General features: G+C 52.3%; 1 protein-coding gene across 1 annotated transcript; it reads right to left on the bottom strand.

Annotated features, from left to right (window-relative positions):
- Positions 1 to 3,859: 3,859 nt before the first annotated feature.
- Positions 3,860 to 4,582, bottom strand: RNF186 (ring finger protein 186). The gene has a single exon (XM_075328552.1). The coding sequence runs from the start codon at positions 4,580 to 4,582 to the stop codon at positions 3,860 to 3,862; it is 723 nt and encodes a 240-aa protein (XP_075184667.1).
- Positions 4,583 to 24,424: the final 19,842 nt, after the last annotated feature.

The raw sequence follows: 24,424 nt of genomic DNA, 5'->3' as shown, positions 1-24,424 counted from the left end.
TGGACGCTCCTGTAGATGAAGTGTGCACGTGTCCTGACTGGGGAGAAGCTGCTGCCGGGCCCCTCTGACATGAGCCTTCTTTTCCCCCAATATCTTCTGTAAGACCACCCCTATACAATAGATCCGCCGGCCTCCAGATCCCCCAAATCCCCCAAAGCAAGTTCTAAACAAGCAAAGAATTCTGGGAGATTTCAGCTCTGAAGCTGCAGAATTGTGATGTAGAAGAGATACTTTGAGGATCTGATTTTGAAAGTATTAAGCGATCCCCTCCCCAAATTACTGCACGTTGGGGGTCCCAGTACTCTGGAGAATGGGCTCCATCTTGAGTGGGCCGGGGTGCGGCGGCTCGAAACCCCCACAATTCCTTCTTTATGGAATTGCTGGAGGAAGACGAGTCCCTCCTGTGCTCCTGGCCTTAGGGTGGCACCTTGGCCCCTGTCCGTCCCCTGCCCTATATGATACCAGTGCCCCAACACTGAGCGCCGACCTCCATCTTCTTGCTCTCTGCCAGTCTTCGTTTGCCCACGCTGCGTCCGTGGCGCGTCTCGTGGAGGCACAAGCGCTTGTTTGCCCACTCCCCATCCATGGAGGCGCGCGCCGCCCCCCCCTGGACACATCCGCCGCATCCACCAAACAGCAGGCGACACGTGGCTTCAGGATTTACACAAAGCTGGTGGCCTGTTACCATGGAGACACATTATTCTGCATCGGAGCTGTGTACCCAAAAGGAAATATATAGAAAACAACATCCGCAGATCTCCTTCTTTCTTCGGATGAACTCTCTTTTATTGAATACAAATAAAAACACCAAAATACAAAAAAAAAGTAACAAACGGTTCCGCAGCATAAAAGGGTCACTGGTTACTATGGTTACAGCAGGTAAATTATATAAAAAAGACATATTTTGCCTATAGAGACCTCTTGTAATCTAGCGAGACACATCGTACAGCTCACACATTTCAGTCTGTGCATCCATCGCATCCCATGTATCTACACTCACGCATTTCAGTCTGTGCATGCATCTCATCCCATGTATCTACACTCACGCATTTCAGTCTCTGCATTGCCCAGTGTATATCCTCCCATGTATTTACACTCACGCATTTCAGTCTGCATTGCCCAGTGTATATCCTCCCATGCATTTACACTCACGCATTTCAGTCTCTGCATTGCCCAGTGTATATCCTCCCATGTATCTACACTCACGCATTTCAGTCTCTGCATTGCCCAGTGTATATCCTCCCATGTATCTACACTCACGCATTTCAGTCTCTGCATTGCCCAGTGGATATCCTCCCATGTATCTACACTCACACATTTCAGTCTCTGCATTGTCCAGTGTATATCCTCCCATGTATCTACACTCACGCATTTCAGTCTCTGCATTGCCCAATGCATATCCTCCCATGTATCTACACTCACGCATTTCAGTCTCTGCATTGCCCAGTGCATATCCTCCCATGTATCTACACTCACGCATTTCAGTCTCTGCATTGCCCAGTGGATATCCTCCCATGTATCTACACTCACGCATTTCAGTCTCTGCATTGCCCAGTGGATATCCTCCCATGTATCTACACTCACACATTTCAGTCTCTGCATTGTCCAGTGTATATCCTCCCATGTATCTACACTCACGCATTTCAGTCTCTGCATTGTCCAGTGTATATCCTCCCATGTATCTACACTCACGCATTTCAGTCTCTGCATTGCCCAGTGTATATCCTCCCATGTATCTACACTCACGCATTTCAGTCTCTGCATTGCCCAGTGTATATCCTCCCATGTATCTACACTCACACATTTCAGTCTCTGCATTGCCCAGTGCATATCCTCCCATGTATCTACACTCACGCATTTCAGTCTCTGCATTGCCCAGTGTATATCCTCCCATGTATCTACACTCAAGCATTTCAGTCTCTGCATTGCCCAGTGTATATCCTCCCATGTATCTACACTCACGCATTTCAGTCTCTGCATTGCCCAGTGTATATCCTCCCATGTATCTACACTCACGCATTTCAGTCTCTGCATTGCCCAGTGTATATCCTCCCATGTATCTACACTCACGCATTTCAGTCTCTGCATTGTCCAGTGTATATCCTCCCATGTATCTACACTCACGCATTTCAGCCTCTGCATTGCCCATTATCATTATATGGATCTACACTCACGCATTTCAGTCTCTGCATTGTCCAGTGTATATCCTCCCATGTATCTACACTCACGCATTTCAGTCTCTGCATTGCCCAGTGTATATCCTCCCATGTATCTACACTCACGCATTTCAGTCTCTGCATTGTCCAGTGGATATCCTCCCATGTATCTACACTCACGCATTTCAGCCTCTGCATTGCCCATTATCATTATATGGATCTACACTCACGCATTTGACTCTCTGCATTGTCCAGTGTATATCCTGCCATGTATCTACACTCACGCATTTCAGTCTCTGCATTGCCCAGTGTATATCCTCCCATGTAGCTACACTCACGCATTTCAGTCTCTGCATTGCCCAGTGTATATCCTCCCATGTATCTACACTCACGCATTTCAGTCTCTGCATTGCCCAGTGTATATCCTCCCATGTATCTACACTCACGCATTTCAGTCTCTGCATTGTCCAGTGTATATCCTCCCATGTATCTACACTCACGCATTTCAGCCTCTGCATTGCCCATTATCATTATATGGATCTACACTCACGCATTTCACTCTCTGCATTGTCCAGTGTATATCCTCCCATGTATCTACACTCACGCATTTCAGTCTCTGCATTGTCCAGTGTATATCCTCCCATGTATCTACACTCACGCATTTCAGCCTCTGCATTGCCCATTATCATTATATGGATCTACACTCACGCATTTCACTCTCTGCATTGTCCAGTGTATATCCTCCCATGTATCTACACTCACGCATTTCAGTCTCTGCATTGTCCAGTGGATATCCTCCCATGTATCTACACTCACGCATTTCAGTCTCTGCATTGCCCAGTGGATATCCTCCCATGTATCTTCACTCACGCATTTCAGTCTCTGCATTGCCCAGTGTATATCCTCCCATGTATCTACACTCACGCATTTCAGTCTCTGCATTGCCCAGTGGATATCCTCCCATGTATGTACACTCACGCATTTCAGTCTGCATTGCCCAGTGTATATCCTCCCATGTATCTACACTCACGCATTTCAGTCTCTGCATTGCCCGGTGTATATCCTCCCATGTATCTACACTCACGCATTTCAGTCTCTGCATTGCCCAGTGTATATCCTCCCATGTATCTACACTCACGCATTTCAGTCTCTGCATTGCCCAGTGGATATCCTCCCATGTATGTACACTCACGCATTTCAGTCTGCATTGCCCAGTGTATATCCTCCCATGTATTTACACTCACGCATTTCAGTCTGCATTGCCCAGTGTATATCCTCCCATGTATTTACACTCACGCATTTCAGTCTGCATTGCCCAGTGTATATCCTCCCATGTATCTACACTCACGCATTTCAGTCTCTGCATTGCCCGGTGTATATCCTCCCATGTATCTACACTCACGCATTTCAGTCTCTGCATTGTCCAGTGTATATCCTCCCCTGTATTTACAGCCATGTGTTTCAGTCTGTGCATGAACCCGATGACTATCATCTCTTGTGTCTACTCCACGTTTCAGTCTTCGCATTACTCATTCTATATAATCCGCAGTATCTACACCCACAGGTTCCAGTCCGTGAATGAACCCAAGGCACATCATATCTTGTATCTACTCCCACACGTTTCGGTCCGTGCACAACCTGATGCATAATATCCCATCTCTGTATCTTCATGCGTTTTTTACCCACGCATTTCCGTCCATGAATCACACCGTAGACACCACCTCGTTGTCCTTCTGCCGACTCTCCGCCCGGGAGGACAGCCTCACCTTGCAGTAGGGGTTGATGCAGAGCAGGACGGTGATGATCATGACCACCCCGAGGGTGAACCCCAGAACCCACTTCATGATCCCGGTGTAAAGAAAGTGCAGGATGATAATGAGCAGGATGAGCAGAATCAGCAGCAGTATGACGAGCCTCCGCGCCGCCATCCGAAGGTTCCCATGAGGTTCATCATCACTCAGGTCACAACGGCCATGGTGGTCCAGGCTCACGGCCAACTCCGGGGACCCAGATGGCTCAACCTTGGGCTTAGGGTTCTCCAACCGGCTCATCATGGACTCCTGGTTTGGCAAAGTGCACACAAGTCCTCCAAAAACCGGAGTAGGTGCCCGACAGATGGGGCAAATGACCCGCCAGGCGCCCAGCTCATTGCAGGTCAGCAGTTTCAGGCAGGCGGCGCAGAAGTTGTGTTTGCAGGACAGCTCCTTGGGAAGCCGATAGACATCGTATCTGCTGAAACACACCGGGCAGTCCATGTCCGTGAGGCACGAGACCCCACCGGGGGGTGATGCTGGGGCCGAGTCATGGAGAGATTCCTGCTGGTCCGTCTCCGATTCTGGGCTCGGTGGTGCACCAGGAGATGGCCGTCCTTCTGAGGTCCCACTCATCTCAGTGCCGCTAGGATGGCGGTCCACAGAGTCCTCCATGCCGGGTCCGGAGGGGGCGTCCGTATCTCAGCTCTCCTTGTGAGGAATACAGGCAGCTAAGCTCCCAGCGCAGAAACATCCGACCCTTATCAGCCCCAGCGCTTACACATTAACCCAGCGCTCAATAGGTTTTATGGCTGATGGTAAAGCCTCTGCTCCCCGCCATGGCAGCACGTCCCCGCCGCAGGAAACAGCTGGCACCGATCGCAATCACAGCAGCTCCCCGCACGGCACGGTCAGGGACGCCATCATGTCCTACACAGGGCGATGGGCACTGATGGCCGCCATTGTGGTGCACCAAGAAGGGAGGCACTGGGCCTGGTGGTCTCTACTCCACCTGGAGATTTCCGAGACGCCATCATGTCCTACACAGGGCGATGGGCACTGATGGCCGCCATTACTGTGGTGCACCTAGAAGAGAGGCACTGGGCCTGGTGGTCTCTCCTCCACACAGTGATTTCCGAGACACCATCATGTCCTACACAGGGCGATGGGCACTGATGGCCGCCATTACTGTGGTGCACCTAGAAGAGAGGCACTGGGCCTGGTGGTCTCTCCTCCACACAGTGATTTCCGAGACACCATCATGTCCTACACAGGGCGATGGGCACTGATGGCCGACATTACTGTGGTGCACCAAGAAGAGAGGCACTGGGCCTGGTGGTCTCTACTCCACCTGGAGATTTCCGAGACGCCATCATATCCTACACAGGGCGATGTGCACTGATGGCCGCCATTGTGGTGCACCAAGAAGGGAGGCACTGGGCCTGGTGGTCTCTACTCTACCCGGTGATTTCCGAGACACTATCATGTTCTACACAGGGCGATGTTCAATGATGGCCGCTGTCACAAACCACCGGGGGGGTCACTCCGAAATCCCCCGCGCTGGCTACCAGTACGTCACAATCGGGGGGTAACAAGCAGGAGTCAACCCTCCTTTATACCTCCCGACCGACAGACAGAGCACGTGACGCGCTCTCTAGCGCCCCTCTTATAGTCAGGCCAATTATGGAATTGCCCGACAATAAGCAAGGAGGCCGCTATACTACTTATGCCGATTATTGAAGGGTCCCCGGTGAGAGTAGGGTATATATTCCCCCGACCTCCGCGGGCGGAATATATAATATCTTCCCGGATCTCACTGGCCTCCCCACAATAATCCTTGGCACAACTCGCTGCCACCAACCGATTTACGGTAACTATTAGCCGAACACACAGACGTGGGATTCAAGATCGAGATAACAGAACAGCCCAGGATTAATTATATAATTTAATCGCCTAAAGCACACTAGAAACTACAATATATACAATAGGGAATCTACAGAATATACATATGTCAGAGTACAGTTACAGATAAAGCATGGGTTACAAACAGGTATACAATTACATCAGTTACCTTGTGTGTCTGGCCACAGGGGGGCGCTGTAGACCAGGTTTCCAGGAACCCCCTCACAGGTCTTTCCCAACCAGGCCCCCGAGCAGAAGAACGCTGGAAAATGGCCGAAGTAGGGTTATCAACCTGGGCAGATCCAGGTCCCCTCCTACCTTAGTGACCTCACAGGGAAGCACTGCCACTCCCCCTGCATGGATCAGAATTATCCAGCAAAGGGGATTTTGGCTATAACTTTGCCTGGGAGCGTCGTAGGCGGACGCCAATGCTCTCATCGTGACAGTTATGAATTTAGCTACAGAACGAGGGGACTCATGACCTGTCTGCCAGTTCCCCATTGGTTGATATCACGCCTGGGGCATTTCCCAATGTCCTGCTCCCATAAAAAGGGTGTGCCGGCATCGTCCACATGCGGAGACACCATTTTTATGGTTGCCATATTTATCGGAAATATGGCTTGCGAGATATGAACCATTTTTTACTGGAGTCGTTCTGTCTGGCTATTTCCATAGCCTTGCTAACTAGCTAGCAGCTCCTACTACAGGGTGACGGCAGGGAGTCATCCTGTATCCATTGTCCTAAAGCCACCTAATTTCCATATCACAGGACATGGCCATGGATTTGTTGCTAAACCAGTTGTGTGAAGGGAAGGGGGTAGTGACACCAGGAGAGGGCTTCCTGACATGACTTGAATGTCATGATTTATCGTCATATCTCCGGATTTACCTCACACCTCCCCCCTTTTGAGGGCGCTAGGGGGCAGCACACTCCGGTGTTCCCCCGTGCGCCCGTCCGCGACCTCTCCTTGTCGGGACAGCCCGTCTGCGTTACCGTGGTCACGGCCCCTTTTGTGGCGAATGGTGAAGTTGTATTGCTGGAGCGCAAGGCTCCATCGCAACAATCGCCCATTCGTCCCAGAGACGGTGTGCAACCAGCTGAGGGGATTGTGGTCCGTCTCCACGATGAAGTGGCGCCCGTATAGATAGGGTTGCAGACGCTGCAGGGCCCACACTATGGCCAGGCACTCCTTCTCCATTGTAGAATAGGCCACTTCCCTTGGTAACAGCTTCCTGCTCAGGTACAAGACTGGGTGCTCTTGGCTCGCAGAGTCCACCTGGCTGAGCACCGCACCGAGGCCGAAGTCACTGGCGTCGGTCTGTACTACAAACGGCCGCGTGAAGTCGGCTGCCTGTAGCACGGGCGGGCTGGACAGGGCGTCCTTTAGGGCCCGGAAGGCTGTCTCGCAGTCCACTGTCCAATCGACTGCAGAGGGCAGCTTCTTCTTGGTGAGGTCCGTCAAGGGCTTTGCCAGGCTACTATAGCATGGAACAAACCTCCTATAGTACCCAGCGGTCCCCAAGAAGGACATCACCTGCTTCTTGGTCCTGGGGGTGGGCCAGGATGCGATGGCCTCCACTTTCTCAGGCTCGGGCTTCAGCGTTCCCCCACCTACCCGGTGACCGAGGTACTGGACCTCGCTCATGGCCAGCTGACACTTTCCCGGCTTGATGGTCAAACCTGCCCGGTGGATCCGCCTGAGCACCTGTGCTAGATGCTCTAGGTGGTCCTCCCAGGTGGGACTGAAGACGGCAATGTCATCCAGGTACGCGGCCGCGTACCCTTCAAGTCCCTTGAGCAGGGTGTTGACCATCCGCTGGAAAGTGGCAGGGGCATTCCTCATCCCGAATGGCATCACCGTGGACTCGTACAGTCCAAATGGGGTAATAAAGGCAGAGCGTTCCCTGGCCTTGCGAGTCAGGGGGATCTGCCAATATCCCCGGCTCAGGTCCATGATGGTCAGGTACTGAGCCCCGGCCAACTGATCGAGCAGGTCATCGATGCGTGGCATTGGGTACGCATCGGCGACCGTGACCGCATTGAGCCCCCTGTAGTCCACGCAGAACCGAGTGGTTCGGTCCTTCTTAGGGACGAGGACTACAGGCGAGGCCCAAGCGCTGTTGGATGCCTGGATCACCCCCAGCTTCAGCATCTCGTCAATCTCCTGGCGCATGTGTTGCTGCACCTCCAGGGAGACCCGATATGCTGAACGCCGGATCGGGGGGTGATCCCCAGTGTCCACGTGATGGACAGCCAAGTCAGTCCTTCCGGGCTGGTTGGTAAACAACCCCCGGAAGGGGTGTAGGGTGGCCCACAGCTGGGACCGTTGGTCCTCCAAGAGCTGGTGGCCAACCTCCACATCCTCAATGGATCCGCCTGCCCTAACCTGGGCTAGCATATCCAAGAGGGTTTCCGCTTCTCCCTCCTCGGGCAGGTTGCACACAGGGAGTGCACATGCCTCCCGCTCATGATGTGCCTTCATCATGTTCACATGGAAGGGCTTCCGCCTTCCACGGGCAGGGTCCAGGGTGACCAGGTACGTCACAGGGTTGAGCTGCTGGTACACGAGGTATGGGCCTTCCCAGGCTGCCTGAAGCTTGTCCTGTGGTACGGGGACCAGTACCCACACCTCTTGACCCACTTGGTAGGTCCTCTCACAAGCGTTCTGGTCGTACCAACGCTTCTGATCAGCCTGGGCTTGAGCCATATTGTCGTGTACCAGTTGCGTCAAGGCCTGCATTTTGTCCCGGAAGCGCATGACATACTCGATAACCGACACTCCAGGGGTGGCCAAATCCCCTTCCCAAGCCTCTTTCACCAGAGCCAGGGGGCCCCGCACACGTCGCCCGTACAGGAGCTCAAACGGTGAGAATCCTGTTGAGGCCTGTGGAACCTCCCGGTAAGCAAATAACAGGTGTGGGAGATACCGCTCCCAGTCACGCCCATGGGAGTCGACCAACATCTTAAGCATCTGCTTTAAGGTGCCATTGAACCGCTCGCACAGGCCATTAGTCTGTGGATGGTACGGGCTGGCCACCAGATGTCGCACCTGGACTTGCTTACAGAGGGCCTCCATCAGCTGGGACATGAATTGGGTCCCCCGGTCGGTGAGCATTTCCTGGGGAAAACCCACTCGGGAGAAAATCTCCAGCAATGCGGTGGCCACCTTGTCAGCCCGAATGGACGACAAGGCCACTGCTTCTGGGTACCGGGTGGCATAGTCCACTACCGTCAGTATGAAGCGTTTCCCGGAGCTGCTGGGGATGGCCAGCGGGCCGACCAGATCCACAGCCACCCTCCTGAAAGGCTCATCGATGATTGGCAGAGATACTAGTGGGGCTTTGGGGTGTGGCCCCGCCTTCCCCACTCTCTGACAGGTTTCACACGAACGGCAGTAGGCAGCCACATCGGCCCCCATTTTTGGCCAGTAGAAATGCTGGTTTAACCTGGCCTTGGTCTTAGCGATCCCTAGGTGTCCGGCCATCGGAATCTCATGTGCGATCCGCAACAACTCCGTCCGGAACGGATAGGGTACCACCAACTGTCGGTCCCTGGGCCACGCCTCCGGTGAACCCTGCTGGACCGTGGCCTGGTACAGCCGTCCTTGGTCCCAGACCACTCGCTCCGGGTCCGAGTCCGAGGGAGGCTGTGCCGCCTGCTCCTTTAGAGCTTTCAGGCTGTCGTCAGCTTCTAACGCTGCCTGAAACCCCTGACCAGATGTGGCCAGAATCGACGAGACTGTCACATCTTCGGTCAGTACCCCGGGACCTGTGTCCTGGCCTCCACCTGACTCGGCTGCCACTTGGTCAGAAGGGGAAGAGCTATCGGACCTCCGGGAGGCCCCTTGGCTTCCAGCACTCCCACTGCGGGTGACAGCGGCCACAGCCGCTGCGACCGTGGGTCGTGCCTGCTCCTCCTCCGTTCCTGACCAAGTCGCCGGTTCAGGCAGACCTACCTGGCTTCCTGACACCCCGGTTGTGGGGGAACCCTGCACCGAGATCTTACCTGGGAGCACTTCCGCTCCTGGACCGGCCCCAATCTCACCTGCCTGTTCCCCTCCTGCAGCAACAGAACCCCGGTGTGAAATCTCTGGGGACCCCACATTTGCTGTGGTAGCCCCCACCCCACACACTGGTCCTCCCCCTGCAGCACCCTGCTCTCTGCTTATCCCTGCAGAGGGCAACAGATCCCAGCTCACAGGCTGGTTACTTGTAGAGGCATTGTCACACCTTTCTCTGACCCCCTCCCCTGTCACAGCTGCAGCTGTGTGTGTGTCTATGGTGTCTGTGCAAGCAGAAATATCAGAGTTCACTCCCTCCTCCCTTACATCATTCATAGATAACACATTAACATTGTCAGGAGTCATGTCAGCACTGGCTGAAGGTTCAGCCTTTGGGGCGGGGCCAAACTGGGAGGTTATTTGCCCCAAATCTGTCCCAAGTAGCACGTTTGCAGGGATCCGATCAGTTACCCCCACCTCCCTCACCCCTCGCCCTGCGCCCCAGTCCACATAAATGTCAGCAACAGGCAGCGCCGGGTCAATGCCTCCAATCCCGGAGACAGCGAGGGTTTTTCCAGGGATCAAGTCTTGGGGGGACACCATCTCAGGCCGCACCAGAGTCACTTCCGAGGCGCTGTCTCGCAGTCCTATGGTCACAGACTGGCCGACGGTGACAGGTTGGAAGCTGTGCTGGGACCTACCACCACCCCCACCCACACAATACACCTTGGGCGGCCCTTGGGACGGGGACGGAGCCGGGGCCTTGGGACGCTGAGGGCACATGGCCTTGAAGTGTCCAGGTAGGTTGCACTGGTGGCACCGTCTTGGTTCTGCCACGGGCCTGGAGAGGGGAGTTGAGGGGGACACCCCCTGCAGTCTAGGGGCAGGTGGGGCAGTCGCAGAGTTCATCTTACCCCCTCTCCAGGTGCTGCTGGTGGCTGCTCTCCTGGCTTCAGGAGCCCGATTGTTGGTGTAGTCATCTGCCAGGGCAGCTGTAGCCGTGGATCCCTTTGGCTTCTGGTCTCGGATGAACTGGCGGAGATCCTCAGGGCAGTTCCACAAGAGTTGCTCCGTGATGAACAAGTCCAGGATCTCCGGTCCGGTGGAAAGCTGCAGGCCTTGGGTCCAGTGGTCGGCAGCTCGGGCAAGTGCCCGCCGGTGGTCAGCCCAGGAGTCCTTTGGTCCCTTCTGTAGGCTCCGGAACTTCTTGCGGTAGGACTCCGGGGTGAGGTTGTACTGTTGGATCAGGGCCCGCTTGATGGTGTCGTAGCCCTGATCTGCCTCAGCAGGCAAGTCCCCAAGGATATCCAGGGCCTTACCCCTTAAACGGGGGGTCAGGTATTTGGCCCACTGGTCCTTGTTCAGATGGTGCTGCAAGCAAGTCCGCTCAAAAGCAGTCAAGAAAGAGTCCAAGTCTCCATCCTTCTCCAGCACTGGGAAGTCCTCAACACGGACCTTTGGAAGTTTGGTGTCTTGAAGGTCACGTGTGGCTGATGAGGGCCGGAGCTGAGCTAGCTGCAGCTGGTAGTCACGCTCTGCCTGGCGCTCTTCACGCGCTGCCTGCCGCTCTGCCCTGCGCTCTGCCATGAGTATCTCGTAGGTATCCCGGTCTCCAGCCTGGAGAAGGGCCATAGCCATTTGAAGAAGGCTATCCGAGCCTCCCAGGCTCGGTGGAATGGCACGTGGTGATCTGCGGCCCGCTGCGGAGCCTGGTGCTTCACTGTCCATTGCAGAGCGGAGGGCTGGCATCTGGCTCGTTGAGGAACCTTGGGCGAGCTCCTCCTCATCTTGTCCAGCAGTGCCCGGTTGTGCAATGTCCTCGGCAGAACGGTTTTCTGGCGTCGAGCTCCTGGAGGACTCGTGGGCAACCTCCTCATTGCTGTCCACAGCACCGTCCTCCCTCTCTTCGGCTCCTGCCTTAGCATTGGCCAGTTGCATAGCTCTGCTCCTGGTGCCATCAGCCATTCTTGCAGACTTTTGGTCACTGACACAGAACTGACACCTGATGCCTCCACACACCTTACAGTATCTGCACTCTGACACTCTAGTGTTGAGCTAGTCTGAAGACCCCAGCAGCCACAGCTGCTGCAGGCAGTCTTTAGTGTCTGGGAGTATGGGTCTCACACTCACACACACTATTATCTCGATCCCACCGCTATGCCACCAATATGTCACAAACCACCGGGGGGGTCACTCCGAAATCCCCCGCGCTGGCTACCAGTACGTCACAATCGGGGGGTAACAAGCAGGAGTCAACCCTCCTTTATACCTCCCGACCGACAGACAGAGCACGTGACGCGCTCTCTAGCGCCCCTCTTATAGTCAGGCCAATTATGGAATTGCCCGACAATAAGCAAGGAGGCCGCTATACTACTTATGCCGATTATTGAAGGGTCCCCGGTGAGAGTAGGGTATATATTCCCCCGACCTCCGCGGGCGGAATATATAATATCTTCCCGGATCTCACTGGCCTCCCCACAATAATCCTTGGCACAACTCGCTGCCACCAACCGATTTACGGTAACTATTAGCCGAACACACAGACGTGGGATTCAAGATCGAGATAACAGAACAGCCCAAGATTAATTATATAATTTAATCGCCTAAAGCACACTAGAAACTACAATATATACAATAGGGAATCTACAGAATATACATATGTCAGAGTACAGTTACAGATAAAGCATGGGTTACAAACAGGTATACAATTACATCAGTTACCTTGTGTGTCTGGCCACAGGGGGGCGCTGTAGACCAGGTTTCCAGGAACCCCCTCACAGGTCTTTCCCAACCAGGCCCCCGAGCAGAAGAACGCTGGAAAATGGCCGAAGTAGGGTTATCAACCTGGGCAGATCCAGGTCCCCTCCTACCTTAGTGACCTCACAGGGAAGCACTGCCACTCCCCCTGCATGGATCAGAATTATCCAGCAAAGGGGATTTTGGCTATAACTTTGCCTGGGAGCGTCGTAGGCGGACGCCAATGCTCTCATCGTGACAGTTATGAATTTAGCTACAGAACGAGGGGACTCATGACCTGTCTGCCAGTTCCCCATTGGTTGATATCACGCCTGGGGCATTTCCCAATGTCCTGCTCCCATAAAAAGGGTGTGCCGGCATCGTCCACATGCGGAGACACCATTTTTATGGTTGCCATATTTATCGGAAATATGGCTTGCGAGATATGAACCATTTTTTACTGGAGTCGTTCTGTCTGGCTATTTCCATAGCCTTGCTAACTAGCTAGCAGCTCCTACTACAGGGTGACGGCAGGGAGTCATCCTGTATCCATTGTCCTAAAGCCACCTAATTTCCATATCACAGGACATGGCCATGGATTTGTTGCTAAACCAGTTGTGTGAAGGGAAGGGGGTAGTGACACCAGGAGAGGGCTTCCTGACATGACTTGAATGTCATGATTTATCGTCATATCTCCGGATTTACCTCACAGCCGCCATTACTGTGGTGCACCAAGAAGAGAGGCACTGGGCCTGGTGGTCTCTCCTCCACACGGTGATTTCCGAGACACCATCATGTCCTACACAGGGCGATGGGCACTGATGGCCGCCATTACTGTGGTGCACCAAGAAGAGAGGCACTGGGCCTGGTGGTCTCTACTCCACCTGGAGATTTCCGAGACGCCATCATGTCCTACACAGGGCGATGGGCACTGATGGCCGCCATTACTGTGGTGCACCTAGAAGAGAGGCACTGGGCCTGGTGGTCTCTCCTCCACACAGTGATTTCCGAGACACCATCATGTCCTACACAGGGCGATGGGCACTGATGGCCGACATTACTGTGGTGCACCTAGAAGAGAGGCACTGGGCCTGGTGGTCTCTCCTCCACACAGTGATTTCCGAGACGCCATCATATCCTACACAGGGCGATGTGCACTGATGGCCGCCATTGTGGTGCACCAAGAAGGGAGGCACTGGGCCTGGTGGTCTCTACTCTACCCGGTGATTTCCGAGACACTATCATGTTCTACACAGGGCGATGTTCAATGATGGCCGCCATTACTGTGGTGCACCAAGAAGAGAGGCACTGGGCCTGGTGGTCTCTCCTCCACCTGGAGATTTCCGAGACGCCATCATATCCTACACAGGGCGATGTGCACTGATGGCCGCCATTACTGTGGTGCACCAAGAAGAGAGGCACTGGGCCTGCTGGTCTCTCCTCCACACGGTGATTTCCGAGACACCATCATGTCCTACACAGGGCGATAAGCACTGATGGCCGCCATTACTGTGGTGCACCAAGAAGAGAGGCACTGGGCCTGGTGGTCTCTACTCCACCTGGAGATTTCCGAGACGCCATCATATCCTACACAGGGCAATGTTTACAGATGGCCGCCATTACTGTGGTGCACCAAGAAGAGAGGCACTGGGCCTGGTGGTCTCTCCTCCACACGATGATTTCCGAGACGCCATCATGTCCTACACAGGGCGATGTGCACTGATGGCCGCCATTACTGTGATGCACCAAGAAGAGAGGCACTGGGCCTGGTGGTCTCTCCTCCACACGATGATTTCCGAGACGCCATCATGTCCTACACAGGGCGATGTTCACTGACGGCCGCCATTACTGTGGTGCACCAAGAAGAGAGGCACTGGGCCTTGTGGTTTCTCCTCAACCCAGTAATTTCCGTGACACCATCATGTCCTGCACAGGGCAATGTTCTCTGATGGCCGCCATTGTGCTGTCATCGGCAGTGGTGCACCAAGAAGAGAGGCACTGGGCCTAGTGGTCTCTCCTCCACCAGGAGATTTCCGAGATGCCATCATGTCCTACACTTTTGCGATGATCACTGATGGCCAACATTGTGGTGCACCAAGAAGGGAGGCACTGGGCCTGGTGGTCTCCACCTGGAGATTTCCGAGACGCCATCATGTCCTGCACAGGGCAATGTTCACCAACAGCCACCATTGTGGTTCCATTGGTAGCAGTGCACCAAGAAGAGAGGCACTGGGCCTGGTGGCCTCTCCTCCACGTGGTGATTTCTCAGACACCATCATATCCTACACCGGGCGATGTTCGGCCGCCATTGTGGTGCCATCGGCAGCAGTGCACCAATAAAAGAGGCAATGGGCCTGGTCGTCTCTTCTCAACCTGGAGATTTCCGAGACCCCATCATGTCCTACACAGGGCGATGTTCACTGATGGCCGCCATTGTGTTGCCAAATGTAGCAATGCACAAAGTACAGAGACAATGGGCCTGGTGGTCTCTTCTCAAACCGGTAAATTCTATGACATCATCATGTCCTATACCAGGTGATGTTCGTCCGCCATTGTGGTGCCATAGGCAGTAGTGCACCAAGAAGAGAGGCACAAGGCCTGGTGGTCTCTCCTCCACCCGGAGAGGTCATCATGTCCTACACAGGGCGATGCTGACTGACGGCTGCCACTGTGGTGCTATTGGCAGCGGTGCACCGATAAAAGAGGCACTGAGCCTGGTGGCCTCTTGGTAGCAACATAAATGGGATCTCTCCCCTACTCGGTAATTTCTGAGACGCCATCATGTTCTGCACAGGGCGATGTTCACTGACGGCCACCATTGCAGTGCCCAAAGGCAGTGGTGCACCAAGAAGAGAGGCACTGGGCCTGGTGGTCTCTCCTCCACCTGGAGATTTCCGAAACGTCATCATGTCCTACACTGGGCAATGTTCTCTGATGGCCGCCATTGTAGTGTCTGTAGGTATCAGTACACCAAGAAGAGAGACAGTGGGCCTGGTGGTCTCTTCTCCATGCAGTGATTTCCGAGACGCCATCATGTCCTACACAGGGCGATGTTCACTGACGGCTGCCATTGTGGTGCCTGTAGGTATCAGTGCACCAAGAAGAGAGGCAGTGGGCCTGGTGGTCTCTCAACAGCAACATATAAGGGGGTTCTCCTCCATGCAGTGACTTTTCCGAGACGCCATCATGTCCTACACCAGGCGATGTTCGGCCGCCATTGTGGTGCCATCAGCAGTGGTGCACAAAGAAGAGAGGCACTGGGGCTGGTGGTCTCTCCTCGACCTGCAGCTTTCCGAAACACCATCATGTCCTACACTGGGCAATGTTAACTGACGGCCGCCATTGTGGTACCATAGGCAGCGGTGCACCAAGAAGAGAGGCACTGGGCCTGGTGGCCTCACCTCCACTCGGGGATTTCTGAAACACCATCAGGTCCTACACAGGGCAATGTTCACTGACGGCCGCCATTGTGGTGCCATAGGCAGCGGTGCAACCATGACAGACAATGGGTCTGGTGGCCTCTCGATAGCAATATAAATGGGGTCTCTCTCTCTACGAGGGTCCTATATCACTTGCATGGTCATGACTGGGCAGTAACAAGGGCAGAGCAGGGGTGATGGTCCCTGCCTCTCTGTCACCCCATACAATATGGGACTTAAAGGGCAACTCCGGACCCCCCTGATATCCCCAGCCCTGGTGCGGGGACCACCCCTGAGCGCCCCGGTAAAGACATTTCACAACTAGATTTAGAGAATTCCTATTATTCCAGTGTGACTGTCCATCATACCCGCGGACTCCATATTGGCGTATCAGTGGGTGGCGGGTCCCCGGTGCTCAGTCCTCCAGCCCTCAGAGCTCAGCTCCGGAGAGGACCTGGATGGAGCAGCCCCCGGGGACGGCCCCTCTCCGCTATCTACACTATATGATAAAATGAAGGTCTCGCCCTGAGATTAGACGGGTTCATCCGCTCGGTGCAGACACCAAGTACAAAGGTGCAAGAAGGTGACACATTCCGACATCCCAGGATGCAGCGGCTCCGCACCCCAGCCCCAATATGTCAAAGCCCCCCTTTATATTCCACCTTCTAAGCCATACAGGTGCCGAGGCCTCTGCATGTATAACGATGAATACCAGGAGAGATGGGGGACATATACCAGAGGGGGCCATCAGCAAACCGCCAGCATAACCAGGGGAGACCCCAAATGGGACAGAGACCCCCAATCTGTTGGAGAACTACAGGACACAATGCTTTATATGAAGCAGCTGCAAAATCCAGGACGCGCTGCCATCAGGGGGTGCAGGGGGTGCGACAGCACCAGGGCCCCGGAGCCTCGGGGGTCCCGTAGAGCCTATAGAAAAAGAGCAATGTTGCAATTATTGGGGCCCCGCTGGAGCTTCACATTGGGGTCCATGAGCTTCACGTTACACCACCGGCTGACAATGATAAAGCGTTATTTGAATTTCACTGACAGCAAGCAGAGATCTTGAAAATGGCGGAAAACACAAAATATAAGGAAAAGAAGCAGAACTTTTTATTATCCAGCGCAGAGGGGGATCGGGCGGGGGGTGCGGTAGTCGGACGCCCCCCCGCCTGATTCCTGTAGAGCGATGACCTCCGCTATTAACACCGCGCCGTCTGCTGAGAAAGCAAAATATTAATAGGAAAACAGAGCAATAAATGACGAGCAAAGTCCCTTATTAATAATAGTGCGGAGCAATGTGCAGCCGCGGACCGCGCTCGCCCCGGACCCCCGACGTGTGGGGTTTGTGTGTTATTCCACCATTATCTGCCGTTAATACGGTTTATAAAGAAAAGCAGTTTAAAAACCTCCCTGCTTTACACTGCAGCTGCGCTCCACTAATAAATCAATGACTCCAGTTTAGCCATATTATATAATGGTGTCCAGGTCGTTTTTGAAGAGCCGGCTGGCACTCTATTCACCCCCATGCTTTACACTGCAGCTGCACTCTACTAGGACACTAATACATCAATGACTCCAGTTTAGCCATATTATACAATGGCGTCCAGGTCGTTTTTGAAGAGCCGGCTGGCAATCTATTCACCCCCATGCTTTACACTGCAGCACGTTAATATTACTGATTTGGGGGTAGAAATGGGAGTTTATTCCGTATAACACCCACTTTATGCCCACCTTTAGTAGGGGGATTATCAGGGTCATCATTACTGTGTGCGGCACTATTATTTGGAGGGCACTACCTGTCAGTATTATCCAGGGGCAGGGTCTGTGGGGCTCATTATTGGGGGGTGACGGCCGTCCTGACATTATTTTGTCTGGGGTCCAGTATTGGGGGCACGTGCAGTAATGGGGGCAGCGTCAGCAGGGTGGAGAGGTCGTGAGGGGCCTCTAGGTTGGCGCAGGTATCTCTGCAGACACAATGGCCGTCCTCCCTAATGACACCAGCCACAGAGGAAACGAGCGGACATAATTCAGTTTCTAGGTGACAGAATGTGCGCAGCCCGAGGGGTTAACACCAGCAAATGTCAATTATTGCTTATTACAGGACCCCTGATTAATGATGTGGTGGCTGCTTAAAGGGGATGTCCACATTTTGTTACAATGTATCAGTGTGGGGCTCAGGGTGTGTAGAGGAGCAGCACCTGCAGGGTCAGGCTCTGGCTTATTTCCCCAGTGTGGACCGCTGCTGCCATCTAGTGACAAAACAGCAGCACTGCACAAAGGACTGATGCTGCCATCTAGTGACAAAACAGCAGCACTGCACAAAGGACTGATGCTGCCATCTAGTGAGCAAACAGCAGCACTGCACAAAGGACTGATGCTGCCATCTAGTGACAAAACAGCAGCACTGCACAAAGGACTGATGCTGCCATCTAGTGACAAAACAGCAGCACTGCACAAAGGACTGATGCTGCCATCTAGTGACAAAACAGCAGCACTGCACAAGGACTGATGCTGCCATCTAGTGACAAAACAGCAGCACTGCACAAAGGACTGATGCTGCCATCTAGTGAGCAAACAGCAGCACTGCACAAAGGACTGATGCTGCCATCTAGTGACAAAACAGCAGCACTGCACAAAGGACTGATGCTGCCATCTAGTGACAAAACGGCAGCACTGCACAAAGGACTGATGCTGCCATCTAGTGACAAAACAGCAGCACTGCACAAAGGACTGATGCTGCCATCTAGTGACAAAACAGCAGCACTGCACAAAGGACTGATGCTGCCATCTAGTGACAAAACAGCAGCACTGCACAAAGGACTGATGCTGCCATCTAGTGACAAAACAGCAGCACTGCACAAGGACTGATGCTGCCATCTAGTGACAAAACAGCAGCACTGTACAAAGGACTGATGCTGCCATCTAGTGAGCAAACAGCAGCACTGCACAAAGGACTGATGCTGCCATCTAGTGACAAAACAGCAGCACTGCACAAAGGACTGATGCTGCCATCTAGTGACAAAACGGCAGCACTGCACAAAGGACTGATGCTGCCATCTAGTGACAAAACAGCAGCACTGCACAAAGGACTGATGCTGCCATCTAGTGACAAAACAGCAGCACTGCACAAAGGACTGATGCTGCCATCTAGTGACAAAACAGCAGCACTGCACAAAGGACTGATGCTGCCATCTAGTGAGCAAACAGCAGCACTGCACAAAGGACTGATGCTGCCATCTAGTGACAAAACAGCAGCACTGCACAAAGGACTGATGCTGCCATCTAGTGACAAAACAGCAGCACTGCAGAAAGGACTGATGCTGCCATCTAGTGACAAAACAGCAGCACTGCACAAAGGACTGATGCTGCCATCTAATGACAAAACAGCAGCACTGCACAAAGGACTGATGCTGCCATCTAGTGACAAAACAGCAGCACTGCACAAAGGACTGATGCTGCCATCTAGTGACAAAACAGCAGCACTGCACAAAGGACTGATGCTGCCATCTAGTGAGCAAACAGCAGCACTGCACAAAGGACTGATGCTGCCATCTAGTGACAAAACAGCAGCACTGCACAAAGGACTGATGCTGCCATCTAGTGACAAAACAGCAGCACTGCAGAAAGGACTGATGCTGCCATCTAGTGACAAAACAGCAGCACTGCACAAAGGACTGATGCTGCCATCTAGTGAGCAAACAGCAGAACTGCACAAAGGACTGATGCTGCCATCTAGTGACAAAACAGCAGTACTGCACAAAGGACTGATGCTGCCATCTAGTAACAAAACAGCAGCACTGCACAAAGGACTGATGCTGCCATCTAGTGACAAAACAGCAGCACTGCACAAAGGACTGATGCTGCCATCTAGTGACAAAACAGCAGCACTGCACAAAGGACTGATGCTGCCATCTAGTGAGCAAACAGCAGCACTGCACAAAGGACTGATGCTGCCATCTAGTGAGCAAACAGCAGCACTGCACAAAGGACTGATGCTGCCATCTAGTGAGCAAACAGCAGTACTGCACAAAGGACTGATGCTGCCATCTAGTGACAAAACAGCAGCACTGCACAAAGGACTGATGCTGCCATCTAGTGACAAAACAGCAGCACTGCACAAAGGACTGATGCTGCCATCTAGTGAGCAAACAGCAGCACTGCACAAAGGACTGATGCTGCCATCTAGTGAGCAAACAGCAGCACTGCACAAAGGACTGATGCTGCCATCTAGTGAGCAAACAGCAGCACTGCACAAAGGACTGATGCTGCCATCTAGTGACAAAACAGCAGCACTGCACAAAGGACTGATGCTGCCATCTAGTGACAAAACAGCAGCACTGCACAAAGGACTGATGCTGCCATCTAGTGAGCAAACAGCAGCACTGCACAAAGGACTGATGCTGCCATCTAGTGACAAAACGGCAGCACTGCACAAAGGACTGATGCTGCCATCTAGTGACAAAACAGCAGCACTGCACAAAGGACTGATGCTGCCATCTAGTGACAAAACAGCAGCACTGCACAAAGGACTGATGCTGCCATCTAGTGACAAAACAGCAGCACTGCACAAAGGACTGATGCTGCCATCTAGTGAGCAAACAGCAGCACTGCACAAAGGACTGATGCTGCCATCTAGTGACAAAACAGCAGCACTGCACAAAGGACTGATGCTGCCATCTAGTGACAAAACAGCAGCACTGCAGAAAGGACTGATGCTGCCATCTAGTGACAAAACAGCAGCACTGCACAAAGGACTGATGCTGCCATCTAATGACAAAACAGCAGCACTGCACAAAGGACTGATGCTGCCATCTAGTGACAAAACAGCAGCACTGCACAAAGGACTGATGCTGCCATCTAGTGACAAAACAGCAGCACTGCACAAAGGACTGATGCTGCCATCTAGTGAGCAAACAGCAGCACTGCACAAAGGACTGATGCTGCCATCTAGTGACAAAACAGCAGCACTGCACAAAGGACTGATGCTGCCATCTAGTGACAAAACAGCAGCACTGCAGAAAGGACTGATGCTGCCATCTAGTGACAAAACAGCAGCACTGCACAAAGGACTGATGCTGCCATCTAGTGAGCAAACAGCAGAACTGCACAAAGGACTGATGCTGCCATCTAGTGACAAAACAGCAGTACTGCACAAAGGACTGATGCTGCCATCTAGTAACAAAACAGCAGCACTGCACAAAGGACTGATGCTGCCATCTAGTGACAAAACAGCAGCACTGCACAAAGGACTGATGCTGCCATCTAGTGACAAAACAGCAGCACTGCACAAAGGACTGATGCTGCCATCTAGTGAGCAAACAGCAGCACTGCACAAAGGACTGATGCTGCCATCTAGTGAGCAAACAGCAGCACTGCACAAAGGACTGATGCTGCCATCTAGTGAGCAAACAGCAGTACTGCACAAAGGACTGATGCTGCCATCTAGTGACAAAACAGCAGCACTGCACAAAGGACTGATGCTGCCATCTAGTGACAAAACAGCAGCACTGCACAAAGGACTGATGCTGCCATCTAGTGAGCAAACAGCAGCACTGCACAAAGGACTGATGCTGCCATCTAGTGAGCAAACAGCAGCACTGCACAAAGGACTGATGCTGCCATCTAGTGAGCAAACAGCAGCACTGCACAAAGGACTGATGCTGCCATCTAGTGACAAAACAGCAGCACTGCACAAAGGACTGATGCTGCCATCTAGTGACAAAACAGCAGCACTGCACAATGACTGATTCATCTGAATGCCGAAGCCGCAGCGCGGACCCCACAATGCTAAGATGACCCCCCCCACACACATACAATACTGATCCTTTCTGATTACTGAAAACTCCACAAACCAGTGATGACCCCGGCTGTGCACACATCAGCTTATCACCCCGAATCCATCCCATAATCTAAAGAGACACCAAATCCACTGTATGAGAACCTTATTATAATGCATGAATGTTTACTGCAGAAAATAGCAGATTACTGTACAACAGCCTATACAAGAGCGCAAAACACAGGTGTGAACAGAGCCCAACCAAGTACTGATCCGGAGTTACCTCCTGTATTATCCTCCAGAGCTGCACTCACTATTCTGCTGCTGCAGTCACTGTGTACATACATTACATTACTGATCCCGAGTTACCTCCTGTATTATACTCCAGAGCTGCACTCACTATTCTGCTGGTGCAGTCACTGTGTACATACATTACATTACTGATCCTGAGTTACCTCCTGTATTATACTCCAGAGCTGCACTCACTATTCTGCTGGTGCAGTCACTGTGTACATACATTACATTACTGATCCTGAGTTACCTCTTGTAATATACTCCAGAGCTGCACTCACTATTCTGCTGGTGCAGTCACTGTGTACATACATTACAGATCCTGAGTTACCTCTTGTATTATACTCCAGAGCTGCACTCACTATTCTGCTGGTGCAGTCACTGTGTACATACATTACATTACTGATCCCAAGTTACCTCCTGTATTATCCTCCAGAGCTGCACTGACTATTCTGCTGCTGCAGTCACTGTGTACATACATTACATTACTGATCCTGAGTTACCTCTTGTAATATACTCCAGAGCTGCACTCACTATTCTGCTGGTGCAGTCACTGTGTACATACATACATTACTGATCCTGAGTTACCTCTTGTATTATACTCCAGAGCTGCACTCACTATTCTGCTGGTGCAGTCACTGTGTACATACATTACATTACTGATCCCGAGTTACCTCCTGTATTATACTCCAGAGCTGCACTCACTATTCTGCTGGTGCAGTCACTGTGTACATACATTACATTACTGATCCTGAGTTACCTCCTGTATTATACCCCAGAGCTGCACTCACTATTCTGCTGGTGCAGTCACTGTGTACATACATTACATTACTGATCCTGAGTTACCTCCTGTATTATTCTCCAGAGCTGCACTCACTATTCTGCTGGTGCAGTCACTGTGTACATATATTACATTACTGATCCTGAGTTACCTCCTGTATTATTCTCCAGAGCTGCACTCACTATTCTGCTGGTGCAGTCACTGTGTACATTACATTACTGATCCTGAGTTACCTCCTGTATTATCCTCCAGAGCTGCACTCACTATTCTGCTGGTGCAGTCACTGTGTACATTACATTACTGATCCTGAGTTACCTCCTGTATTATCCTCCAGAGCTGCACTCACTATTCTGCTGGTGCAGTCACTGTGTACATTACATTACTGATCCTGAGTTACCTCCTGTATTATCCTCCAGAGCTGCACTCACTATTCTGCTGGTGCAGTCACTGTGTACATACATTACTGATCCTGAGTTACCTCCTGTATTATACTCCAGAGCTGCACTCACTATTCTGCTGGTGCAGTCACTGTGTACATACATTACATTACTGATCCTGAGTTACCTCCTGTATTATCCTCCAGAGCTGCACTCACTATTCTGCTGGTGCAGTCACTATGTACATACATTACTGATCCTGATTTTATTATTAATTATTAATTATTATTATCCTCTGTAACCCATATCTCCTCAGTTATCTCTGTCTCTTTTGTGATCTCTATCTCCTGTGATCTCTATCTCCTGTGATCTCTGTCTCCTGTGATCTCTGTCTCCTGTGATCTCTGTCTCCTGTGATCTCTGTCTCCTGTGATCTCTGTCTCCTGTGATCTCTGTCTCTCTGTGATCTTTGCCTCTCTGTGATCTCTGTCTCTCTGTGATCTCTGTCTCCCCTGTGATCTCTGTCTCTCTGTGATCTCTGTCTCTCTGTGATCTCTGTCTCGCTGTGATCTCTGTCTCGCGTGATCTCTGTCTCCTGTGATCTCTATCTCCTGTGATCTCTGTCTCCTGTGATCTCTGTCTCCTGTGATCTCTGTCTCCTGTGATCTCTGTCTCCTGTGATCTCTGTCTCTCTGTGATCTTTGCCTCTCTGTGATCTCTGTCTCTCTGTGATCTCTGTCTCTCTGTGATCTCTGTCTCCTGTGATCTCTGTCTCTCTGTGATCTTTGCCTCTCTGTGATCTCTGTCTCTCTGTGATCTCTGTCTCCCCTGTGATCTCTGTCTCTCTGTGATCTCTGTCTCTCTGTGATCTCTGTCTCGCTGTGATCTCTGTCTCGCGTGATCTCTGTCTCCTGTGATCTCTATCTCCTGTGATCTCTGTCTCCTGTGATCTCTGTCTCCTGTGATCTCTGTCTCCTGTGATCTCTGTCTCCTGTGATCTCTGTCTCTCTGTGATCTTTGCCTCTCTGTGATCTTTGCCTCTCTGTGATCTCTGTCTCTCTGTGATATCTGTCTCTCTGTGATCTCTGTCTCCCCTGTGATCTCTGTCTCCGCTGTGATCTCTGTCTCGCTGTGATCTCTGTCTCTCTGTGATCTCTGTCTCCCCTGTGATCTCAGTCTCCCCTGTGATCTCTGTCTCCCCTGTGATCTCTGTCTCTCTGTGATCTCTGTC

Source organism: Anomaloglossus baeobatrachus, chromosome 11 (genome assembly GCF_048569485.1).
Source record: "Anomaloglossus baeobatrachus isolate aAnoBae1 chromosome 11, aAnoBae1.hap1, whole genome shotgun sequence".
NCBI lineage: Eukaryota > Metazoa > Chordata > Amphibia > Anura > Aromobatidae > Anomaloglossus > Anomaloglossus baeobatrachus.
The sequence above is the reverse complement of the archived record's forward strand: the minus strand, read 5'-3'. Positions and strand labels throughout refer to the sequence as shown.

Excerpts from the sequence above, each read along its gene's own strand:
- RNF186 (XM_075328552.1), bottom strand. The coding sequence starts at position 4,582 with ATGGAGGACTCTGTGGACCGCCATCCTAGCGGCACTGAGATGAGTGGG.